At 42.7% G+C, this 22876-nt stretch overlaps 1 protein-coding gene across 9 annotated transcripts in view; it reads left to right on the top strand.

Moving 5' to 3' along the window:
* SLC36A2 (solute carrier family 36 member 2) overlaps positions 1-22876 on the top strand; it is an 84540-nt gene that overhangs the window by 36871 nt on the left and 24793 nt on the right. For 2 of the 9 annotated variants that reach the window (XM_024750003.1, XM_024749997.1), the window contains 3 exons: positions 5727-5893; positions 8027-8196; positions 11023-11428. In XM_024750003.1, coding sequence (XP_024605771.1) covers positions 5727-5893; positions 8027-8196; positions 11023-11294 — 609 coding nt within the window. In that variant the 3' untranslated portion in view covers positions 11295-11428. Of the gene's footprint in view, positions 1-5726; positions 5894-8026; positions 8197-8852; positions 9333-11022; positions 11429-11463; positions 13619-22046; positions 22138-22876 lie in introns of those variants that run through there. The other 7 variants (XR_003003779.1, XR_003003769.1, XM_024750031.1 and 4 more) reach the window with 7 other exon arrangements.

Below are 22876 nucleotides of genomic sequence, written 5' to 3'. Positions count from 1 at the left end.
CTTTTAACTGGTGTGGTTAGACCATTTGCAGTTAATGTAATTATTATGTTTATTAGGTCTGCATTTTATTATTTGTTTTCTGTTCTACCCTTCCTTTTGCTTTCCCATTTTCTCTTTTTACCTCCTTTTGGATTCTTTGAATACTGTTTAGTATTCTACTTTAGTTTGCCCGTCAGAGGTTTGACTACATCTTTTTCTATAATACTTTTCATGGTTGCTCTAGGGATTACAGTATACATATATAACTTTTCACAGTTTACTTACAGTTACTATTTTATCATTTCTAGTAAACTATAGAAATCTTATAGTTGTAGAGTTTTTTTTTCTTTCCCCCCTTTTTGTTGTAATGACCATATGTATTACTGGTTTGGCCAAAAAGTTTGTTCGGGTTTTTTTAGGAAAAACTCGAAAAAACTTTTCAGCCAACCCCATACATCTAAATATATCAAAACACCATCAGAAAAATGTTATAATTTTTGCTTTCAGTAGTGCCACATGGCCCTTTTGATAAACTTACTGAGGGAAAAATAGTCTAATGTATCTATCCAGGTACCTACCATTTCTGTTGCTCTTTCCTTATTCCTGAAATCACAAGTTTCCCTCTGGCATCATTCCCTTCAACATGAAGAAACTCCATCATTATTTCTTTCAGACTGGTGACAAATTTTTTTCATTTTTTTAAATTTCAGAATATCTTTATTTTTTGCCTTTATTCCTGAAGGATGTTTTTGCACAATATAGAATTCTAGGTTGGCAGTCTATTTTTAGCACTTTGAAAATATGGTATCCCTTCCTTTTGCCCTCAGTGGTTCTGGTGAGGAATCTGCAGTTATTTGAATCATTGTTCCCCTATATGTGATGTTGTTTTTTATCTGGTTACTTTCAAGATACTTTTCTAAAAATCTTTGGTTTTCAGCAGTTGTATTGTATTGTCCGGGTTAGTTTTCTTTGAATTTGTCCTGTTTGAAATTCACTTAATTTCTTGAATCTGTGAATATATGTCTTTTACAATTTGGGAAGTTTTCTTTTTCAAAAACTTTTTTCTGTACCAATCTCTTTTTCTTCCCCTTCTGGGACTCCAGTGACCTGAATGTTAGACACTTTGATATATGTCCCGCTATTTTCTAAGGCCCTATTCATTTTTAAAAATCGTTTTTTCTCGTTTATGTTCAGATTCAATAGTTCCTATTGATCTATTTTCAAGTTCACGGACTGTGTTCTGTCATTTAACATTGGACCTCTCCAGTGGGGTTTTTCAGTTCTAAAATTTCCATTTGGTTCTTTGGTTCTTATTCCTTCAGCTTCGTTGCCAAGAACTTATATCTGTCCATTTGTTTCAACAGTGTTCTCCCTTACTTCACAGAGGATGGTTATAACACTTGCTTTAAAGTCTTTGTCTGATATTTCCATAATTTCTGTAATCTTAGGGTTGGCATCTGTTGTCTTTTCCCTTGAGCAGTGTTGAGATTTTCCTGGTTCTTTGTATGTTGATTAATTTTAGACTGTATCCTACACATTTTGAATATTATTTTATGAGACTCTGGAGCCTGTTAAAATCCTCTGGAGAATGTTGACTTTCGTATTTTAGCGAGCAGTCAATCTGATTAGATTCAAACTACAAGTCCTGATATACCTTCAGTAGACCATGGTTTTAATATCAGATTAGTTTTCAAAGACTTTGAAGTGATATTTGGCTTCACCTTGCTTATATGCTACCCAGGGGCCAGACGGTGGTCTGTCTACACAATAGTTCTCAAAGCCTTTACTTTGATGCTTCACATCAGTTCCATACATGTACAGCTCAGGGCTAAGCCCAGACTTCATTCACAGGGATGAAGGGAGTCACTTTCTCTGGCTCCCTCCTTTCCGTGTTTTCCTGCACACTCACCAGTGTGCTGCACATTCACCCAGCAGCTTCTTTTTCTGGTCCTCTGGCTACAAAGCCAGGGTTTTAGCCTCCTTATACTCCTATACACTTCTTGTGACTGGACCTAACTCGAGCATGACCACTGAGAGTAAAAAGAGAAGAAAAGAGCAATAGGGATTCCTTCCAGGTCTGGCTTCATGGGCATGTAACCTGTGTGGTCACATGGGCCTCTGCCTTTAAAAGGATTTCACACTTGGTTTAATGCCCTGTGTTCATCATCTTGAATTTCTTGATCTTTGACCAAATAGCCTTGCATTGTCATTTTGCACTGGGCCCCACAAATTATGTAGCCAATCCGATTCCCCCTTTACCCTTTGGACTCCCAGAGTCCTCTTTCCCTGTTCCTCTGCTCCAAGAGAAAGAGTTTGTCTTGTCTCAGATTTTTAGGTGCCTAAGTAACCACCACAGTCCCTGATACAACAGATTGCTGCTTTGTGACTGAGACTTGCCTTGGGGAGTATGGCCTGGAGAGTAAAAAAGGAAACAGAATAATAGGGATTTTCTCCATGCTCTCTGTCCCACAGGGTCCCCTATTTTAGGTCCCTCTGGCCAGAAAGAGGGTTTCTTTTTGAGTTTTTCTATCTGCATCCACTACATAGTTCTAGGATTTGGGCTCTCCTTGAGTCTAAACTAGGAGATACAAGAAGAAAAAAAAATCAGGAAACTCACTGCCATGATGGCCATTTTTACTGGTTTTGAGCAATTCACCTTCTATTATATACTTTTCAGAGTCCATGGATAGTTGCTTTATGTATTCTGTCCAGGGCTTTTAGTTTTAATTAGTGAGAGAGATACGGTGCAATGTGCTTACACCATCTTAATGGGACCGGAAGCACTTTATATTTAGAATTTTGAACAGTCATGGCAAAAAGAAGAGTGGTTGAGCAAATGACTTTGGAGGCAGAATGTGCTGGAATCTTACTTTAGTCACAGGCTAATCTCTGAACCTTATTCTTCAACTATAAGATGATGATTCTACATGTTCAGTAAGTGTTTATGAACATCTACTATGTGCTAATGATTATTAGTATCAGAGTTCAAATTACCTTTAGAAACCTTCTATTCCAGTCTCTAATTTTACAGAAGAGGAGCCTCACTCCAAAGAGGGATAGGGTCTTGAGATGCGTCACCAGCTGGGAACTGCTACAGCTGGTACTATTCACTCCCAAGCCAGAGACCTTCCCACTTTATGTGAATGGCCATTTAATCTCTTTGATTGTGGGGAGGCGCGGGGGGCGGAGGGAGAAAGCCAGTTACAGTAAATCTCCTACATACAAACCTTCAAGTTGGGAACTTTCAAAGATGCGAACGCAAGGAGTGAAACTGTGCAGCTTGCCTTCTGTCTCCTATTGCTGACGATACTTCAGCTCTACATCTCCCACCTCCTCTCCCTCCTCCAGTAAGTAACTCTTCTTGCCTGTTCACTCCATACCAGCCCCTGTATGCCATCTGTTGTACTGTGCTGTACTACTGTACTTTTCAAGGTACTGTGCTGTAAGATTAAAAATGTTTATTTTTTGTGTTTTTTATGTATTCTTTGTGTGAAAAGTATTATAAACTTATTATAGTACAGCACTATATAGCCGATTGTGTTAGTTGGGTACCTAGGCTAACTTTGTTGGATCTATGAACAAATTGGACTTATGAACGCGCTCTCAGAATGAAACTCGCTCTTATGTAGGGAACTTACTGTACTTAGTATGAGCTGGCCTTGTAAAAAGATCATCTTTAGCCTAGGGAATTTATGCAACAAAAATGTATTGCAGGGTAGGAAAGCTCACGTTGGATTGCTCTTCACCTAATCCCCTGGACATTTTCCCAAGCACCTGCTGCATCTAGGAACGTGCACCTCACCCAGAAGAAAGTGGAAAGTCCCAGACACGCACTCCCCTCAAGCGTCTGCCATTCACATGGGGAGGAAGGGGAGGTGCATACAGGACAAAGAAGGATTTAACAATACAAAGGAATAGGTGCTAAGTTCTCACTGAGTAATAAACAAGCCCAGGGCTGTGGGAGTTTAGGCAAGATGGGGTAGAAGTACTTGGACTTTGGAGGACAGCCCTGGTTTGCAGCCTTCCTCTGCCACTTCCAAGCTGTATAGCTTGGTGTAAGTTACATCATCTTCAGAGCCTTGTTATAAAATAAGAATTACACCAAGTACCAGCTTCGTAGAGTTGTGGTCTTTGCAGTATTACCAAATAATTGTAGTTAACATTTACTAAGCCCTTACTGTGCGCCATTTCAATGCTCATGTAATTCTCCAAAAGATTCTAACAGCTAAGTTTTCAGATCAGGAAACTGAGGCACAGATCACCCTAATGGTGCATAAAGTGTGCTTAGCACATGGCTGGATCAAGGAGAAGGGGAAGGTGAGGGTGGGCCCTTGGTCAGTAGAAGTCTGAGGAGGAAATTATGAGATGAGGCCAAAGAGTTGGTACCAAAGATAGAAGAGACCTTGGAATGCCCAACAGGCCCAAGAGGCAGGCTGGCCGCAGTTTGGATTCTCTTAGAGCCAGATATGCATCTGGGGAAGAAGGATCCTGAGAACATGGTATGTGGGGAAATGTGCCTCTGGGGAGCCAGGGTGCTCTAGTCCCAGTGCTGCTGCCAGCCCACTGCATAACCTGAGTCTTGGCCTTCCCATCCGTACAGAGAGGGGCAAGTGCACTAGAATTGGGAGCCTCAAACTCAAGTGCTTTTGGAAGACAACGTGGGTGGAGAAGCCAGGTATATGTCAGTGTGAGAGGGAGAGGTGGGCCTGGTAGGTGGAGAAAGAATGTTGTGCTTAAAGGCATTCATATTCAGTTGTCTGAAAGACTGGCCAAACAAAATGCACCGGCTGGGCCAGATCGGGCCGCCCCAGGGAGTTGAGCTCCTTGGTCTGGTCAACCTGCAGGGTGCTTCCAGCTCTGAACGGTCCAGGGATCATCTTGTGACTGCAGGCCTTCCTTTCCTTCTTTTTCTTTTTAAATTATTTATTCACTTATTTTGGCTGCGCTGGGTCTTAGTTGCAGCACGCAGGATCTTCATTGCGGCATGTGGACTTCTTAGTTGCCGCATGCGGACTCTTAGTTCCAGCATGCACGTGGGATCTAGTTCCCCGACCAGGGATCGAACCCCGGGCCCGCTGCATGAGGAGCGCTGAGTCTTACCCACTGGACCACGAGGAAGTCCCTCTTTCTTTTTTTTTTTTTTTTTTAATTGTGGTGAAATATACCTCACATAAAATTTACCATCTTAACCAGTTTTAAGTGTACAGTTCAGTGACGTAAAGTACATTCATATTGTTGTACAAAGATCATCCATCACTTTTCATCTTGCAAAACCAAAACCGTCTACCCATTAAACAGTAATTCCCCATTTATTCCTCCCCCCAGCCCATGGGACTCACCAGTCTAATTTCTGACTCTGAATCTGACTACTCCAGTTACCTCATATAAGTGGAATCACATAGTATCTGTCATTTTGTGACTAGCTTACTTCACTTAGCTTAATGTCTTCAAGAGTCATCCATGTTGGGGCATATGTCAGGATTTCCTTCTTTGAAAGGCTGAATAATATTCCATTGTATGTATGGACCACATTTTGTTTATCCATTCCTTCATTGGTGGACACTCAGCTTGCCTCCAACTTGCGGCTACTGTGAATAATGGTGCTATGAACGTAGGTATACAAATGTCTGTGCATGTTCCTGCTTCCGATTCTTTTGTGTACATACGCCGGGAAGGGGCATGCCTTTCTTCTTTATGCTTGTGTTCCTCTTTCTCCTCCTCTCTTCTTACATTGGGCGTCTCTGTAGGTTCTGCCCCTGGAAAACAAGATGAAGGATGCCCGCCGCTTCCCAGTCATCCTGTCTTTGGGAATGTCCATCGTTACTGCCCTCTACATCAGCATCGGGACTCTGGGCTACCTGCGGTTCGGAAATGACATCAAGGCCAGCATAACCCTTAACCTGCCCAACTGCTGGTAACTCTATGGGCTCTCAGGCGGTAGGGACTCGGGGCCAGTGGGAACAGGAACATATAGGTCACTTTCTCCTCCTTTCCGCAGAAGGTAAACTGAGGTCTGGAGGGTCTCCACAGGGAGAAGCAGAGCTGACACTGGAACCCTGGGCTCTGGATTCTCTGTCCAGGGAGCTCTTCTTCAGCAACAGCCTCCCATGTTGAGTGAGGCCTTGATAGCTAGCTTAGTATGAGGAAGGACATGATTTAGGAAGAGAGGGGAGAAGTCAGAGTCCTTGGTCACCTAAAGAGAGAAAGGAGGGGCACAGAGAAGGGCAAGAGGCAGAGAGTGGAGCCGGTGGGTGACTCCAATTACATTTACTAAGGCTGCACTACCAAGTCCTGCAGAGTAGCTAGGATGACAAAGTAGTAAAACAAGAACCAATTGGGGAAGACCATTAGAATCTGGAAAATGTTTATATCAAGTGACCCAATTCATATAACAGTTAGCTGACCCAGACTTCAACACTGAATATTTAAATAGACAGATGAACCCCTATCACATTGTGCACTTTCTCCCACACTGAGGCATGTCATTAATTACCAGGTGCCTGTCTTTTTAAGGGTCACTTGGAGACTTAATTTGTCTAAATGGGGCTCCTTTCCCAAGTTGATCAATATCATTCATCAAGCATTTACTGCATCCCAATTACACGCAGATGCCAGTCTAGGCACGTGGTGTGGAGGGTGCTGATGTGAGTAGACTATGATTTTGAGCTTCACTGTCTTCCTCAGCTCATGGTCCCATGGGAATGGGGAATGGATAGTGTACGTACACAAACACAACATAGAACAGATAAAGAAGCCCTCCAGAATAGTGGAGAGGACTTGGGGACTCCCAAGGAAAGAAAGTACATTGGAATGGGAGAACAGGGAATCTCCCTGTCCAGTGAGAACTCCGTCCAAACAAGGACAACGACAGCACCTCTGAATCCAAGACCCAGTTACACCAACTCCTAGCTCATCATGGTCATGGATGGTTTATTTAACTTCTCTGATGTTCAGTTTCCTCTTCTAAAAAGCAGAGTTATCATGGGATTAAGTTGGGCATGCCTAAAAGCATCTGCAGTGTAGTAGTACCTCCTCTAAAGATGGGAATTTTTAAAAATAGGTGGGGTTTGCACAGATGGAAGGGGAGTAGAGAGGGTGTTCCAGGCAGCAGAAATAGTGTGAGCAAGAAACAGAGATGTGGAAGTTTGCCTTTTTAAGGAATGGACTAAATATACACAGACACAGTCATACAGGTTTATTTAACATGCCAGATGCATCTACCACATTAGTGGGCTAAATGAAAAAAGCCTTATCTCCATTGGTCAAAAAAGGCATCGATAAAACTCAGCATCCCCCATCACATGCTCTCCTGCCCCCAGTCTGAGGCCTGCAAGTAACCCTGCCTCTCCTTTTATCCCCCAACCCTCACACAATCCTCTGTGTAGACTACCTCTTCCCTCAGGGATTTGGGATTCTGCAGTTCATTCAATCACCTGGAAGCATTTGTTGAGAGCCTGTTATATGCCAGGTACTTTGGGGGATCCAGAGAATTCCTAAGGAAAGAGATTACAGAAGACCAGATCTTTTAGATCCAGGTTTTTTGGTCTTCACCACTTATCACTTGTATCTCCCTGAGCAAGGTACCAGGCCTGAGCCTCTGTTTCCTAAAATCTAAAATTCAGCATCAAGTGATGATGGTTTATGAAGGTGTTATATATACCCATACCTGAGATTCTTTTTATGTAGAGATGACCCTCTCAACGGTTTCCATTTGAATCTGTGATGCTTCACTCTATTTCCACTGCATGCTCTGCTGTGACTTCCTCTCATAGAAGGTCCCTCCCCATCATTTTCAGACAAGGAAACATTTGCCTATGGGACTGTTCCAAGGTCAGAGGTTAATGTTCAAGGAGGCCAGGGACTTCCCTGACAGTCCAGTGGTTAAGACTCCACACTTCCAGTGTAGGGGGCTTTCAATCCCTGGTCGGGGAACTAAGATCCCACATACCTTGCAGAGAGGCCAAAAAAAAAGCAAAAACAAAATAACAAGGAGGTCAGGTGTCAGAGCACATTGGCCTTGAGAGCACTGCTCTGGTTTGTCCTGTAGGCTGTACCAGTCGGTCAAGATCCTCTACATAATTGGCATCCTGTGCACCTACGCCCTGCAGTTCTACGTCCCTGCAGAAATCATCATTCCCTTCGCCACCTCCCAGGTGTTAAAGCGCTGGGCACTGCCTCTGGACTTGTTCATCCGCCTCGCCATGGTCAGCCTGACATGTGAGTAAAGAGGCAGAGCACCTCGTTGCTGTTTTCCTGAGGGTTATCAGGAATCAGCCAGATGGTAGACAATAGTCATGATAACCAGCATTGATTGCATACTAACTGTGTTTCAGGGACCATTCTAAGGCTTTCCAAGTAGTAATTCATTTCATTTATGCTTTAGGGGCAACTTAATTCTTACATGTACCTAATTAGACAGATTTACCGGTGTCCAGCTTGAGGGAGTGACAACTTATCAAATAATAATCACAATAAGAACTGACTTTTATTAAACACCTACTATGTGCCAGCCACTGTGCTAAGCTGTTTCTGTTCCATATTTCATAGTATTTTATTCAGTCCTTGCAGGAACTCTTATGAGGCAGGACTGTGATAAACCCTACTTTGTAAATGAGAAAGCTGAAGCAGAGAGTGATAAGTAATTGGGCAGGAAGTGCCAGAGGTGGGATTTGAACCTAACTCCAGGCCCATCACCCTTCACCTCCAGGACAGAGGTTGAAAATGGTGGCCAGTGAGTCTAATCTGGCATCAGATTATACAACATCATAATGTTGTATAAATTTGGGCCAACATTAAAAATGTGGGAGAGGTCTCACATACAAATGCAGATTTCTAATGTTTGGGGGAATAATAAAATGATTTGGCAAACCTAGGGTCACATCCCCGTTGGCAGCAGTTCCTTGGCCTCCGATGAGCTGGTATTCACCTGTTGGCTTCAACTGTCCCCACTCACCCCCTCGGCAGCCCTCCTTGTGCTCCAGGCCCTATGATCCAGGGTGCCCCTTTCTGTAAGTATTTTAGTGGAGGCAAAGATGATAGAGATTCCTGTGTTGTGTTTGCCATGGCCCAGCTGTCCCTAAGCCTCCTTTTAATTGTGATTCTTGCTGTGCTAGACCAGCCCATATAAATCATGGGACACTGATTTTCTTCCTTTGAAGTTATTTGTTCCCAATTTGTCCTAGGAGGCAGGGACACTACCCTTCAGAATATTAGAGACTCCAGAAAGATCAATGAATTTGCCCCAGATATGAAGATAACAATTCCTTAAGCTTCTGTATGCATTGCCCCAGTCAGTACATATGCAAACAGTTACTGGCAAACAAGTAATAATAATAAAGTAATAACGAAATAATAACAAAAATAACTTTTCTGAGTGTTTTACACGAATTAACTCATTTAAAACTTTAACACCTGGGCTTCCCTGGTGGCACAGTGGTTGAGAGTCCGCCTGCCGATGCAGGGGACACGGGTTCGTGCCCCGGTCCGGGAAGATCCCACGTGCCGCGGAGCAGCTGGGCCCGTGAGCCATGGCCGCCGAGCCTGCGTGTCCGGAGCCTGTGCTCCGCAACGGGAGAGGCCACAACAGTGAGAGGACCGCGTACCGCAAAACAAACAAACAAACAGAAAACAACTTTAACACCGTTTGCAGTATGACCCGTAATACCTAAAAGGATAGCTACCATCCCCATTTGGCAGATAAGGAAAAAAGCTGAGAAACGGGTGGAGACTTACCCAAGGCCACACAGGGAGAAACCAGAATCCTGCCTTCCAGTCCTGTTTTGTTCTGTTATACCACATTCCATCTCAGGAAACCTGGGGGAGCCTCCTGGGCTTTCTTTGTAACTAGGAAAATTGTCCATCAGGTAAAATAAAAAATGTAAAAGCCCAGGCCTATAAAACAGCCTACAAAAAAAACTATATACATAATATATAATTATATATAAAAATTTAAACATATAATTATATATTACATATAATATATAATTATAAAATATAATTATATAATTATAATTATATCACATATATGTATATATTATATATAATTTCAAAATCTTTATTTTAGCTTTTAGTATTTCTTTGTTAGATGTTTTCTGACATGTATATAAAACCTGGAGAAGATACTGCTTTAGAGGGACCCTGTGATCTTGTTCCCACCGAAGACCCCTTTCTATAAATAATTTCACATTCTAATTGTTTGCAAGTAAGAGGTTCTTGCAGTCATGTTACTTATTAATGTTAGTTCCACGAAGGTAGGGTTTTTTTTTTGTCTATTTTGTACATTGACACATTCCAAACAGCTGGACAGTTCCCAGCACTGTTATTTAGTGTTATTTATTAAGTAAGAGCTTAATCATTGAACACGTAGAGATTCGAAATGTACTTCCATGGCATAAAAATTATCTTAGGCTAAAAGCATTAGAACAAGCAGCCACAGGGGGCGCAAAGCCTTATCTAAACTTCCTTTGCTGAATTAAGCAGGAACTTCTGAAAAATACAGGCACCATAAATCCCCTTTTTGGGAGATTTTCAATCAGAAAGAAGACTAACCATCATCACAGACTGAGTAATTACTTAAATTATCAGAGAATGTCATACCTTCCACTTGTTCTTGCATGGAAGCTATTTCTCCCCAATCCAGTTCCCCTTCTTTGCTTGGAGAGCCAATTCATCTGAAGGCTCCCTAGCCCGAAATAAACTTTGTCTTTCCTCCTGTTAATTGCCTAATTGTCAGTTAAATTCTCAGGCCCCCAAACACTTGAACCTGAATGGGAAGCGGGAAGGTTTTTCTCCCCAACAATATGAATGTATATATTTGAACAATAATTGGTCGAAAATGATTGAAAAGAGACACACCAAAATTTTAATGTATAAACCTCTAGTGAATGTGATTGGGAGGTATTACAGGAGTTTCAACTTTTTCTTTAAGTAACTGAATGTATGAGAAACAACTGGTATATGTTTTAAGAAAAAGATTTTTAAAACAAACTTTAAAATTTTGGCTAAGCCTGGGAAGAGCCTTCTATCCCGTATCGTCTCCCACAGGCATCTTGGCCATCCTCATCCCCCGCCTGGACCTGGTCCTCTCTCTGGTGGGCTCCCTGAGCAGCAGTGCGCTGGCGCTCATCATCCCGCCCCTCCTGGAGATCACCACCTACTACTCAGAGGGCATGAGTCCCATCACCATCATCAAGGACGCCCTGATCAGCATTCTGGGCTTCGTGGGCTTTGTGATGGGGACCTACCAGGCCCTGGACGAGCTGATCCAGTCAGAAGACCCTCTCACGTTTTCCAACTCCACCATTTTTATTCAGTGAAAATGGCACTGCTTCTTACCCACCAGCACCTGACATTTAATGATATAAATCTCTTCTATATGCATTATCTATATTTTGCTGCTTTACCTTTCTCTGAGTCAAGTCACAGTGAAACAAGCACGGACTCACCAGCTACAAGGTCTAGATGGTAATTAAAAAAAAATTTTTTTTTAATTTATTTTCTTTCCATCTCTAGCTTTCCACTACACTGAGAGCTCTCTCACTGAAGGCTCTTGATTCCATTCGGGTTTTTGGCAATTCACACGATGAATTTCACACCTTGAGTGGGGCTATGCAAGAGGAAGCCACCAGGGGGCATCCAAGAGGCAGCACCTGACAGAAGGAGGTGCAGCCAGCTAAGGCTGATGGTGATTTGGTAGACAAAAGGGTGTCCTCTTTTCCAGATCTGTTTAAAGAGCAAAGATTAAGAGTGGGGACATAATCCATAATCCAGCAAGGTGTGCACAGCTCCAGCGTCAAGATGGACAGGATCCACAGGTCCATGGTGAGCTGCAACTCTCAGACAGAAAGGAACCACCATATTTAAGTCAAGGGCAATAAACTTTCTAAACAACTGGATAAAGTTTTGGCCCAATTCAAAGATCTCAACAAGGGACAGTCGTCACAGAAATGGATGTGCCAATGGCGGGGGGTGGGGGGTAGGGTGGGGATGGACAATGATTATTTCATTATTTATCTCTTGATTCTTTTTTTTTCTTTAACCTCTTGATTCTTGCAACAAGCGTTCTTTCTTACCTACCACACACCAAGCATAGTTCAAAGTTCTTGTAATAGTTTGAAAAAATGACGACAAATTCCTCTTGACAATGTGACATTGCAGCTCCCATCAAGAAGTGAAATCTATATCTCTACCCCTAGAATCTTGTCTTGGCCTTGTAACTTGCTTTGGCCAATGGGACATTAGTAAATGTGACGCAAGCAGAGGTTTCATGATGGCTAATGCATTGGAACTTTCATCGTGATGCTCTGTGTAGATAAGAGCACCAAGTGAAGAAGCCGGGGCTAGCCTGCTGGAGGAAGAGAGACCATGTGGAGCAGAAATGAATCATCCCAGTTGAGCCCCATCTCCCAGAACAGCCAGCCTGCCGACTTCCAGACACGTGAGTGAAGTATCCTAGACTATACACAGCCCCAGTCAACCTGGCCTGGACCATAAATATTGCTCAGATGATCCACAGAATTACGAGAAATAATAAATGTTTTTAGTTTTAAGCCATAAGATGTGGAAGCTTTTATGCAGCAAAAGCTAACTGATACATTTCTCTAAAGAGGATACACTAATGAGTGAGAAAAGAATCTCCGTCCTCCAGCTAGTCTGCTCTCCACTGGGGAATAATGACAGGTCATCAACTAAGTTAATACCATCATAGGTCCTTTTGAGGGCAGGGGGACACTAACTGCTCTGGAGTACTGAGCATGTCTTTCCACCGGTGGCACCATTAGAGCTGGATTTTGAGTAGAACTTGGGTCTCCCAACACTGAATCTGACCCTCCTTCCACTCAATCCTGCTGCCTTGACATTCCCGTGCCTTTTGTCATGTCTGAGCTTGGCTGAGAGCCAGGAACCCCTCAACCCAACACAGCACTTCACCCTTCTTGGTGGTGACGGCTCCCTCCCTCCTCCCTAAAATAACTAAAATTGGGGAAGGCATATAGATAAATGAGATGTTGTAGGCAGATCTGTAGTTTAGTGGGGGGTAAGGATGTTTCTTATTACACTCTCTATGGTGTTGGAAAGTGACCCATGCTTGTTTCAGCCTCAGTTTTAGGACACCATTTTAAACAGCCCTTTCCTGCTTATTTTTATCCATCATCCTCCCTTTGCAGCCTAGGGAAGTTACGGAGGGGTGAGGGGCGTGTCTGCCCCAATTCCCAAGTCCTGGTCTCCTGTTTTTGTGTGTTACTTTCTACCTGCTGGATTCCAGAAGGTACTTCATGAACACAAGCTCCACACCCAGATCCCATAGTCTGCAGAGTACTTGCTGGGAGATGGGACACTCATAGCCTCTGCAGTGGTCCACAGCCTATCTGGCCAGAGAGCTGGGTCATCATTTCTACATCAGAAATGTAAAAGACCCAAAGGACTTCCACTGATTGGTTCAGAGGCTTGGCAAAGTGGTCTTCCTCTCTCTGACCCTGTCTCCTCCACCTGGCTCAACTGTCACCCCACCCAACCTTGCTAAGTTTAAGATTGTTTTCTCTGTTATTAAAAAATGGTCACTCTCATTCTCCAAGGACAAGTCCCTACTGTGTAAGATGATCAGGTTAATCTTATCATTTAGACCAGTCTGGCTAAAGTTAAATCTTGGAAAGAAAGAAATAAATTTAGCAACATGGATATAAGCAATAAAAGCAATCTGGGGAGACTTATTAGTAATTGTCAGCAACACTAAAGATACCAACTATTAGAATTGTGTGAGTGTTGGGGGTATTAAAATTTTTTAATTGTTCGCTACTGCGTTTGTACACACACACACACACACACACACACACACACAGAGGCTTCCCCCTCCCTACCCGCCTACTGATTCTTTAACTTTGGGAGCTTGCTTTTGAATCAAGGATCAGAGAAAGTCATTCCATTCCTCAGTGAGCACTTTTTAAGTGTTTTGCATGTGCTTATCTCATTTAATCCTTACAATGAAACCATGAGGTATATATTGTCATTGTTCTCATTTTCAGATAAGGAAATAGGCTTAGAAATATTGAATAACTTGCTGACGATCAAACATGTAGTGACAAATGGGTTCAGGACTGAAGACTTTCCACACCAACACTCCTCACTGCTTTGTAGAGAGCCCAGGAGAGACCTTTGAATGATGGTAGTTAAAGTAAAAATGGGAAAAATGTGTCCAGTGGATTACACATTTTAAAAAATTAGAAACCCCACAGCCTCTCTTTATAAGTAATAAATCAGCTATGAACTGAAGAGGGGATTTCTGGAGACTGTATGGTGATTCAGGAGCAAAGCAGGATTTCCTTGCCACCCTTCAAGTCTGCCTGATGCTATTTAAACTCTTCTCAGGCCTAGAGAGAAAAGAAAGTCTTCCCTACTTTTTATACAAAGATATCCTGATTCTGATACCAAAATCTGACAAAGCACACAGAAAAACCATGACCAAATATAAACATAAATACAAGCATCTTCGGGGCTTCCCTGGTGGCGCAGTGGTTAAGAATCCGCCTGCCAATGCAGGGGACACTGGTTCGAGCCCTGGTCCGGGAAGATCCCACATGCCGCGGAGCAACTAAGCCCACAAACCACAACTACTGAGCCTGCACTCTAGAGCCCGTGAGCCACAACTACTGAGCCCACATGCCACAACTACTGAAGCCCATGCACCTAGAGCCCGTGCTCCGCAATAAGAGAAGCCACCACAATGAGAAGCCCGTGCACCACAATGAAGAGTAGCCCCCACTCGCTGCAACTAGAGAAAGCCCGCATGCAGCAACGAAGACCCAACACAGCCAAAAATTGATTAATTAAAATATAATCTGCAAAATCATTATCTATCCTACATACTAATTGTCATCAAAAAAACAAAATGAGTGGAATGATATCAGCAACATGGAGTGAAGAGGTACCTCTCTCTCTCCCCCCTTAAATCTACAATCCGTCAAACATCCACAACTCAACAAAGGCTCCTCTGCCCAACACACCAGGACACTAGAGAATTCTAAACATCTGTATACCTAAAGGTGGGTAGACTGAACCACATAAAGGAGGCAGAACTGACTCTTACTGACTCTTACTGAGGCAGTAAGAATCTGCTTGCCAATGCAGGGGACAGGGTTCAAGCCCTGGTCCAGGAAGATCCCACATGCCGTGGAGCAGCTAAGGCTATGAGCCACAACTGCAGTCCAGAGCCCGTGAGCCACAACTACAGAGCCCACGTGCCACAACTACTGAAACCCACGTGCCTAGAGCCTGTGCTCCGCAACAAGAGAAGCCACCGCAATGAGAAGCTCATGCACTGCAACAAAGAGTAGCCCCGCTCGCCGCAACTAGAGAAAGTCAGCACACAGCAACGAAGACCCAACACAGCCAACAATTAATTAATTAAATAATTTTTTAAAAAAGAAGTCAAAGACAAATACTCTATGATTTCACTTATATGTGGAGATTATATGTATTAAAAACTAATAAACAAAAACAAAATAAATGAACAAACCAAACTGGACAAAAACAAACACATAGATACAGAGAACAGAACAGTAGTTTCCAGAGGGGGAGGGATGGGGGAGGGCAAAATGGGTAAAGGGCGTCAACTGAATGGTGATGGATGGAAACTAAACTTATGGTGGTGAGCATACTGTAGTGTATAGAGAAGTAGAAATTTAACATTGTACACATGAAACATATAATGTTATAATATTGTACACATGAAACATATAACGTTATAAATCAGAATTACCTCAATTCAAAAATAATAATAAAAATAAATAAAAGGGGAGTTATTAGAAATCCTACACATAACAGGAAACAAGAGCACCTAGAAACAAACTTTTAAAATGTGCTATATCTATGTGAAGAAAAAGTCTACTAAGAGGCATAAATTAAGATTTCCATAAATAGAGTCATAATGCATGCTTTAGATGGGAAAACTCAGATTGTAAATATGACCATTTTGCCCAATATAATCTATCAATCTAACTTAATCTCAATAAAAATGCCCAACTAGATTTCAGTGGGGGGTTGAGGGGGTTAGGAGATTCTTAAAGTTATCTAGAAGGATTAATGGAGGGGGGAAATAAAATCATGAAAAAGGTAAAGTGGCCCTTTCTTATCAGATATTAAATATACTACATAATTAAAACAATTTGGTACTAGCATTAGAAAAGACTAACCAATGGAAAAGGAGAATACAAAAAAACAGATCCAAGCCTACAGAGAAATTTGATTAATATGAGGGAAACCTTTCAAATAAAATAAGGAAAAGATAGATTATTCAATATATGGTGTTGGGAAAACTAGCTAGCCATTTAGAAAATGTATTAGCAACAGTAATAACTTATTGGTGCTTACCAGATGCTGAGCACTGTTCTAAATGCTGTACACATGTTAATTCATTTAATCTTCCTAACAATGCTCTGACATTGGTATTACTATCATACTCATTTTACAGATGAGGAATGTAAGGCACAGAAAGGTTAAGTGACTTGGCCATGCCACACAACTAGTAAGTGGCAAACCCAGAATTCTATTAAGAATTAAAAATTAGATATTTAAAGGCAAAAATTAATAGCCATTATAAATATACATCTTTATTTTTCCAAAGAAGACATACAGATGGCCAGCAGGCACATGAAAAGATGTTCAACATTGCTAATCATCAGAGAAATGCAAGTCAAAACCACAATCAGGGACTTCCCTGGGGGCACAGTGGATAAGACTCAACACTCCCAATGCAGGGAGCCCAGATTCGATCCTTGGTCAGGGAACTAGATCCCACATGCATGCCACAACTAAGAGTTCGCATGCCACAACTAAGGAGCTCACACACCACAACTAAGGAGCCCACGAGTCACAATTAAGGAGCCCGCCTGCTGCAACTAAGACCCAGTGCAACCAAATAAATAAATACTTTTTAAAAAAACCACAATGAGATATCACGTCACACCTGTCAGAATGGCTATCATCAATAAGACCACAAATAACAAGTGTTGAGGGTGTGTGGAGAAAAGGGAACCTTTGTACACTGTTGGTGGGGATGTAAATTGGTGCAGCCACTATAGAAGACAGTACGGAGCTTCCTCAAAAAACTAAAAGCAGAATTACCATATGATCCAGCAATTCCACTCCTGGGTATATATCTGAAGAAAACAAAAACACTAATTTGAAAAAATACATACACCCCAATGTTCATAGCAGCACTATTTACAAATACCAAGAGATGGAAGCAACCTAAGTGCACATCAGCAGATGAATGGACAAAGAAGATTTGGTGTATATACAATGGACTATTAGTCATAAAAGAGAATGAAAATTTGCAACAGCATGGATCGACCTGGAGGGTATTATGCTTAGTGCAATAAGTCAGACAGAGAAAGACAAATTCTGTATGTTATCACTTATATGTGGAATCTTAAAAATAAGACAAATGAATGACTATAACAAACTGTGAGGAAAGAGACTCCACAGATACAGGGAACAAACTAGTGGATACCAATGGGGAGAGGGGAAGGGGGAGGGATGAGACAGGGATAGCGGATTAAGAGGTACAAACTACTATGTATAAAATAAATATACTGTACAGCACAGGGAAATATGGCCATTATTTTATAACTTTAGAGGCTAATCTATAGAAATTTTGAATCACTATGTTGTACACCTGGAACTAATGTAATATTGTAAATCAACTACACATCAATTTAAAAACAAAGCCACTCCACCCCCACGCAGCGAAGGCGGCAGCCAGATTACCCTCTGTTGAGCCACACCTGCATCCTGCGAGTCAGCAGCACCTTATTGGCCGGGCAGCCTCCATTGTGAGGTAGTTCTGGTTTCCTCCTTACCAAAGACAGACAAGCCCTGAGCCTGGCCCTACATCCAGGCACCAGAACCTCCAGTCCAATGCTGTCTTCTTCCTCCCAGTCACACAGTTCACTTTGCCCTAAAGCACTAAGGGCTAAACTGGGAGGGGCTGAAAGCCCGGGCGAGTCCCAGCGTGTGGCAGGGGCAATCACAAGGAGCCCTGAGAATCATCCTGAGATGAGACTCTCGTAAGTCCCCAAAGCCAAGTGAGGCATATAATCGACATCAGCATCCCCCTCTCACCAGCGCCAGGGCCAGGCACCCTTGGGAATTAGGAGCCAGCGTCTCAGTCCTGCAGCTTTGGTTCCTCTGGAGAAAAACCCATGGGAGGCTGGTTCAAGGCTGTTACAGTCCTTAACCCTGAGCCACCACCACCTACCCACCATGCTGAAGATCTCATTGCTTGCAAGGGACAACAACAGCGAGCCCAAGTCCTTGGATGATGGGTCCAAGTCACTCTCGGAGAGTAGAAGTAGCATCACTTCAGAGAGTGTCTGCCCTGAAGAGGAAGCCAATGGATTATCGTAAGTGGCTGCACGGCCTTCCTCTATCTGAGGTCAGGCACTGCTGCCTTCACAGAGCTGGGCCACAACTTCCTACTTCTCTCTTCTTAACACGTTTATTCCCATTGAACAGGAGACACGTGGATTAAAGACGAAACCTTCAGAATCTAAGAAGTTTGACCCATGTGGCTCTGGGTATTACACCTGTTTCACAGGTTTTGCAAAATCGCGGAGAGTCATCCCCAACATGAACTTCTTCTTTTTTTTAAAAAATTAAGTAATTTATTTATTTAACCTGTGCCAGGTCTTAGTTGCGGCACTCCGGGATCTTAGTTGTGGCATGTGGACTTCTTAGTTGTGGCATGTAAACTCTTAGTTGCAGCATGCGGGATCTAGTTCCCTGACCAGGGATGAAACCCGTGCCCCCTGCGTTGGGAGAGTGGCGTCTTACCCGCTGGGCCACCAGGGAAGTCCCCAACGTGAGCTTCTCAATTCCCACAACAATTTTCTATCTCAGGCTGACTGTTCTTTCTTCAACAGTTTCAAGCTGCTTTCCTCTCTGTCGACTTCTGCTATCATTCATACTCTCTCTCCCTCTCCCTCTCTCCCTCTCTCTCCGCCCACCAGCCTCCCTCTCCCTTCCTCATACAAACCCATCCAGGAAATAGAAGTTCACCTCCTAGACCCATGTCCCTACTTTTACTCCCATAAACTCAGACACGTGGCTCTTTTCCCCAGGGCTGTATTGCCAATCAGACTATTATTTAGTAATCAGATCAGATAATATCCATGGTATAGAGAGATTGTAAATGACAATACCCAGTGTTGAAAGGATGTCAGGAAACGCCCTCTGTCGTGTCCTTTTGGGAAGAATTAAGCTAGTACCTTTCTAGATGGCGATGTTGTAATATATGTCGAATCCTAACACATATTTATATAAAACATACAAATACTTATTTGGCCTATGCTTTCTTTTAAAGTACACACACACAAACAACTGGCCGTAGTGGCTGCTTCTGGCTAAGAGAATTGGGAGACTGAGAGGCAGAGATAGAAGAGACATTTATGTTCACTACATAAGGTTTTTTTGGGTTATTTTTTAGTTTGTTTTACCTTTTGAATTTCATACTGTGTTACTTAGGGTTTTTGTTTTTTTTTTTTTTTGGCTGCGTTGGGTCTTCGTTGCTGCACGTGGGCTTTCTCTAGTTGCAGCGAGCCGGGGCTACTCTTCGTTGCGGTGCGCGTGCTTCTCATTGCAGTGGCTTCTCTTGTTGCGGAGCACGGGCTCTAGGCGCATGGGCTTCAGTAGTTGTGGCACGCGGGCTCGGTAGTGGTGGCGCACAGGCTTAGTTGCTCTGTGGCATGTGGAATCTTCCCGGACCAGGGATCAAACCTGTGTCCCCTGCGTTGGCAGGTGGATTCTTAACCACTGCGCCACCAGGGAATTCCCCTACTTAGGGCTTTTTAAGCGTAAGTAAATATAAATAAATAAATCCTTTGATCAGTTATACCACTTCCAGGAATTTTTCCTAAGGAGACAATAATGCAGGTATGAATGATAATTTTATTGAAGCCAGATCTTAACCTCAGATCTGGTTGTAATACTGACAATTGAGAAACAACGAGAGATTATTTAAAGTATGATACACATAGTGGGATACAATACAGCCATTAGGAGCGATGAAGGAAATCTATGGTTGTGTGAAAATATGTAGGACATACTAGTCATAAAGAAAATTAAAATACAGTATTATAATGGTTCTCCTTGTGTACAATCTGTGTGCATTTATAGACAAGTAAGGATGCCTAGAGGAATGTTAAAGTGTTAAAAGTAGTTTTTTCCAATTGGTGGAATTTGAGTATTTCCTTTTATAATGACAATGTATCATTTTTCAAGGAAAAAAAAATAGAAACTTTTTTTTAAGTCTCTGGGAGCTCCCAACATGTGTTTTACTCCTCACAGCCCTGCTCTATGATGCTGTTAACTGAGGTGCAATGTTTTCTCCAAACCCTTATCTCACCCTTCCCAAGAGATTTGATCAGGTTGGGCAAGACGCTGCTATAGGAAAGAAATGAGAGATGGAGGGATGGAGAACAGGAAGGGGGCACATCTTTTGGAGAAATTACTATCAAAGAATTGACAAAACGTTGTTTTAAATAGGGTGGGTTTTTTGGGTTTTTTTTTTTTTGACTTTGACATATTCTTCAAAAATTGCAGTTACCAAGAAATAGAAATTTCTGTTGGAAGTGAAGGGACAGCTTGTACCACCACCACCCCCTTTGCTTAGGTGAAAAGTCTGAACTCAAAGAGATGCAGGAAGTCACTCTTTTCTCTCAGCCCCAGCCCTCTCCCTGGGCAATACTGAAATGCCAAAACCTGACCCAGCCCTGACACCCTAACCAGCAGGACAAGACCAGGAGATGTGAGCACTGACTCGCCATGTGACCTTGGTCAGTTTATTTCCACCCTCCGGGCTGCCTCCAGACAGTCCAAAGGCTGCACAAGGAGGTGCCTCCAATGTCCTCCTCCAGGTACCTTTTGTTACAGGAGGAGAGGGCCCCACTGCCTGCTTAAACCAGCCTTTGCTTGCCTTTTTTCTATCACCCCAGCTCTGTCTCCTCTTTAGGAAGCCGTTTCAAACAGGTGAGCACCATAAGGCCAAACCAAAGGTGGTGGTGGTGGTGAGGATGATGATGATAATGATGGTGATGGTGATGATGCCTCACATCTGTGAAGCACTTCACAATGCCAAGATTCATTACGTCATTACCTCTTCTGATTCTTATTATATCCTTGGGAGGTAGGCAGGTCAAGATGAACAAACAGAAGATGTAAGCAGCTGAGGGGCCTTTCCAAAATAGTGATCAAACACAGTCGGTTAATGGCAGAGCTAGAACTCAGAGTCCAGTGGTCCTACCGCAGTTCAGTCCTTTGCAGTCAACTTTTCATTTCAATTCCTTTTTGATTCTCTTCTCAAGATCCTGTTCCACATTCCCCCTCCCTAGTGGACTGGTGGTGCCTGAGCAGGTGCTGCCAGCACTGGTGTGGAGAACATTTAGAACCCTGGTACCTAGCGCCCTGCCAGGCACATAGTAAGTGTTCTATATGCACGTTTAGCAACTGTTATTAAATTGTATCCGGTGCATAGCACAGAATAAGTTTGCAGTGAATATTGTTGAGTAATTGGATGAAAGAGTGAACTAGAACCAATAAATACTCCATATGTGGTGGCAGACGGTTGTTTCTCTAGTGAATGAATTAATAAATGACTGGGCAGCGATAATTACCTGTAAATTGAGAAAATTCTTATTATTTTTTCCATTGTCTATCTAAATGCCAAACATCTAGTAGGTCTCAATACATTTTGAGTGAAAGTATCACGAAAGAAATCGTTGAATGCATTAATGAATAAACTGGTACTAGGGAGTTATCCAGAATAGTAGCAATGGTTATTAACTTTTTCTTTAGAGCCTAGTGTGTGTTAAATATTTGTTGAGTCACCTGAACAAGCACCAGCCCTTGATCAGAGGTTCCAGAACAGATCCTGGGAACTGAGAGTTAAACCAGAGTCCCCTTCATCTGGTTTTGTCTTCCCACCACAGGGTGCCTGGAGAGGCTGAAAGAAGCCTGAGTGTTGCGTCTCCTTTCCCTCTGCTAACATACCCTTTTGTTGCCTTATGCTCCCCCTACAGGATTATGCAAACCTTGATTCACTTATTGAAATGCAACATTGGCACGGGGCTCCTGGGACTTCCTCTGGCCATGAAAAATGCCGGCTTATTGGTAAGATGGACCTGTGCAACGGGGACCAGGTCTACCCATTTGGGGGAAAGGGTTGGCGGGTCACTAAGGCCTTAGTACTGTTTATCAATGGGCAATAAGCCTATTGCTTAGGGGGTCACCCTTTGGAATAGGAAATGAGCCTATTGGCATCAATCCACTGGAGCCAACCCAGAGCTAAATGGAGCATGCCTGGAGGAGACAAGCCATTCTTTTTTTTTTTTTCCCAGTTTTATTGAGATATAATTGACATACAGCTTTGTATAAATTTAAGGTGTACAGCATAATGACTTGACATACGTAGACTACAAAATGATTGCCACAATAAATTTAGTTAACGTCCATCTCCCCATATAGTTACAAAAATAGATGTTTTTTCCTTGTGATGAAAACTTTTAGGATCTACTCTCTTTGCAACTCTCAAATATACCATATAGCAGTGTTAACTAAGTCATTGTGTTGTACAATACACACCCAGTACCTTTTATCTCATAACTGGAAGTTTGTACCTTTTGACCACCTCCATCCAGTTCCCCTTCCCCACCATTGTTCTTAAAGACTCACCATACTTGCATACTGATGCAGAATCTACTTTGCCACAGTTCTCCCAACTCCCTAGGATTATATCCTTGGTATTTCATTTATTTATATCAGCAGCCTGGCCCCTCCAGGCATTTGAGTGTGTGACTCCTGTTTGTGATTGATTGTGAGAAAGTGGCTTGGAAGATGAGGATAACGAATT

This window comes from Neophocaena asiaeorientalis, unplaced genomic scaffold (assembly GCF_003031525.2).
Source record: "Neophocaena asiaeorientalis asiaeorientalis breed wild unplaced genomic scaffold, Neophocaena_asiaeorientalis_V1.1 scaffold548, whole genome shotgun sequence".
Classification (NCBI taxonomy): Eukaryota; Metazoa; Chordata; class Mammalia; order Artiodactyla; family Phocoenidae; genus Neophocaena; species Neophocaena asiaeorientalis.
This window is presented reverse-complemented; position numbering and strand designations above follow the sequence as displayed.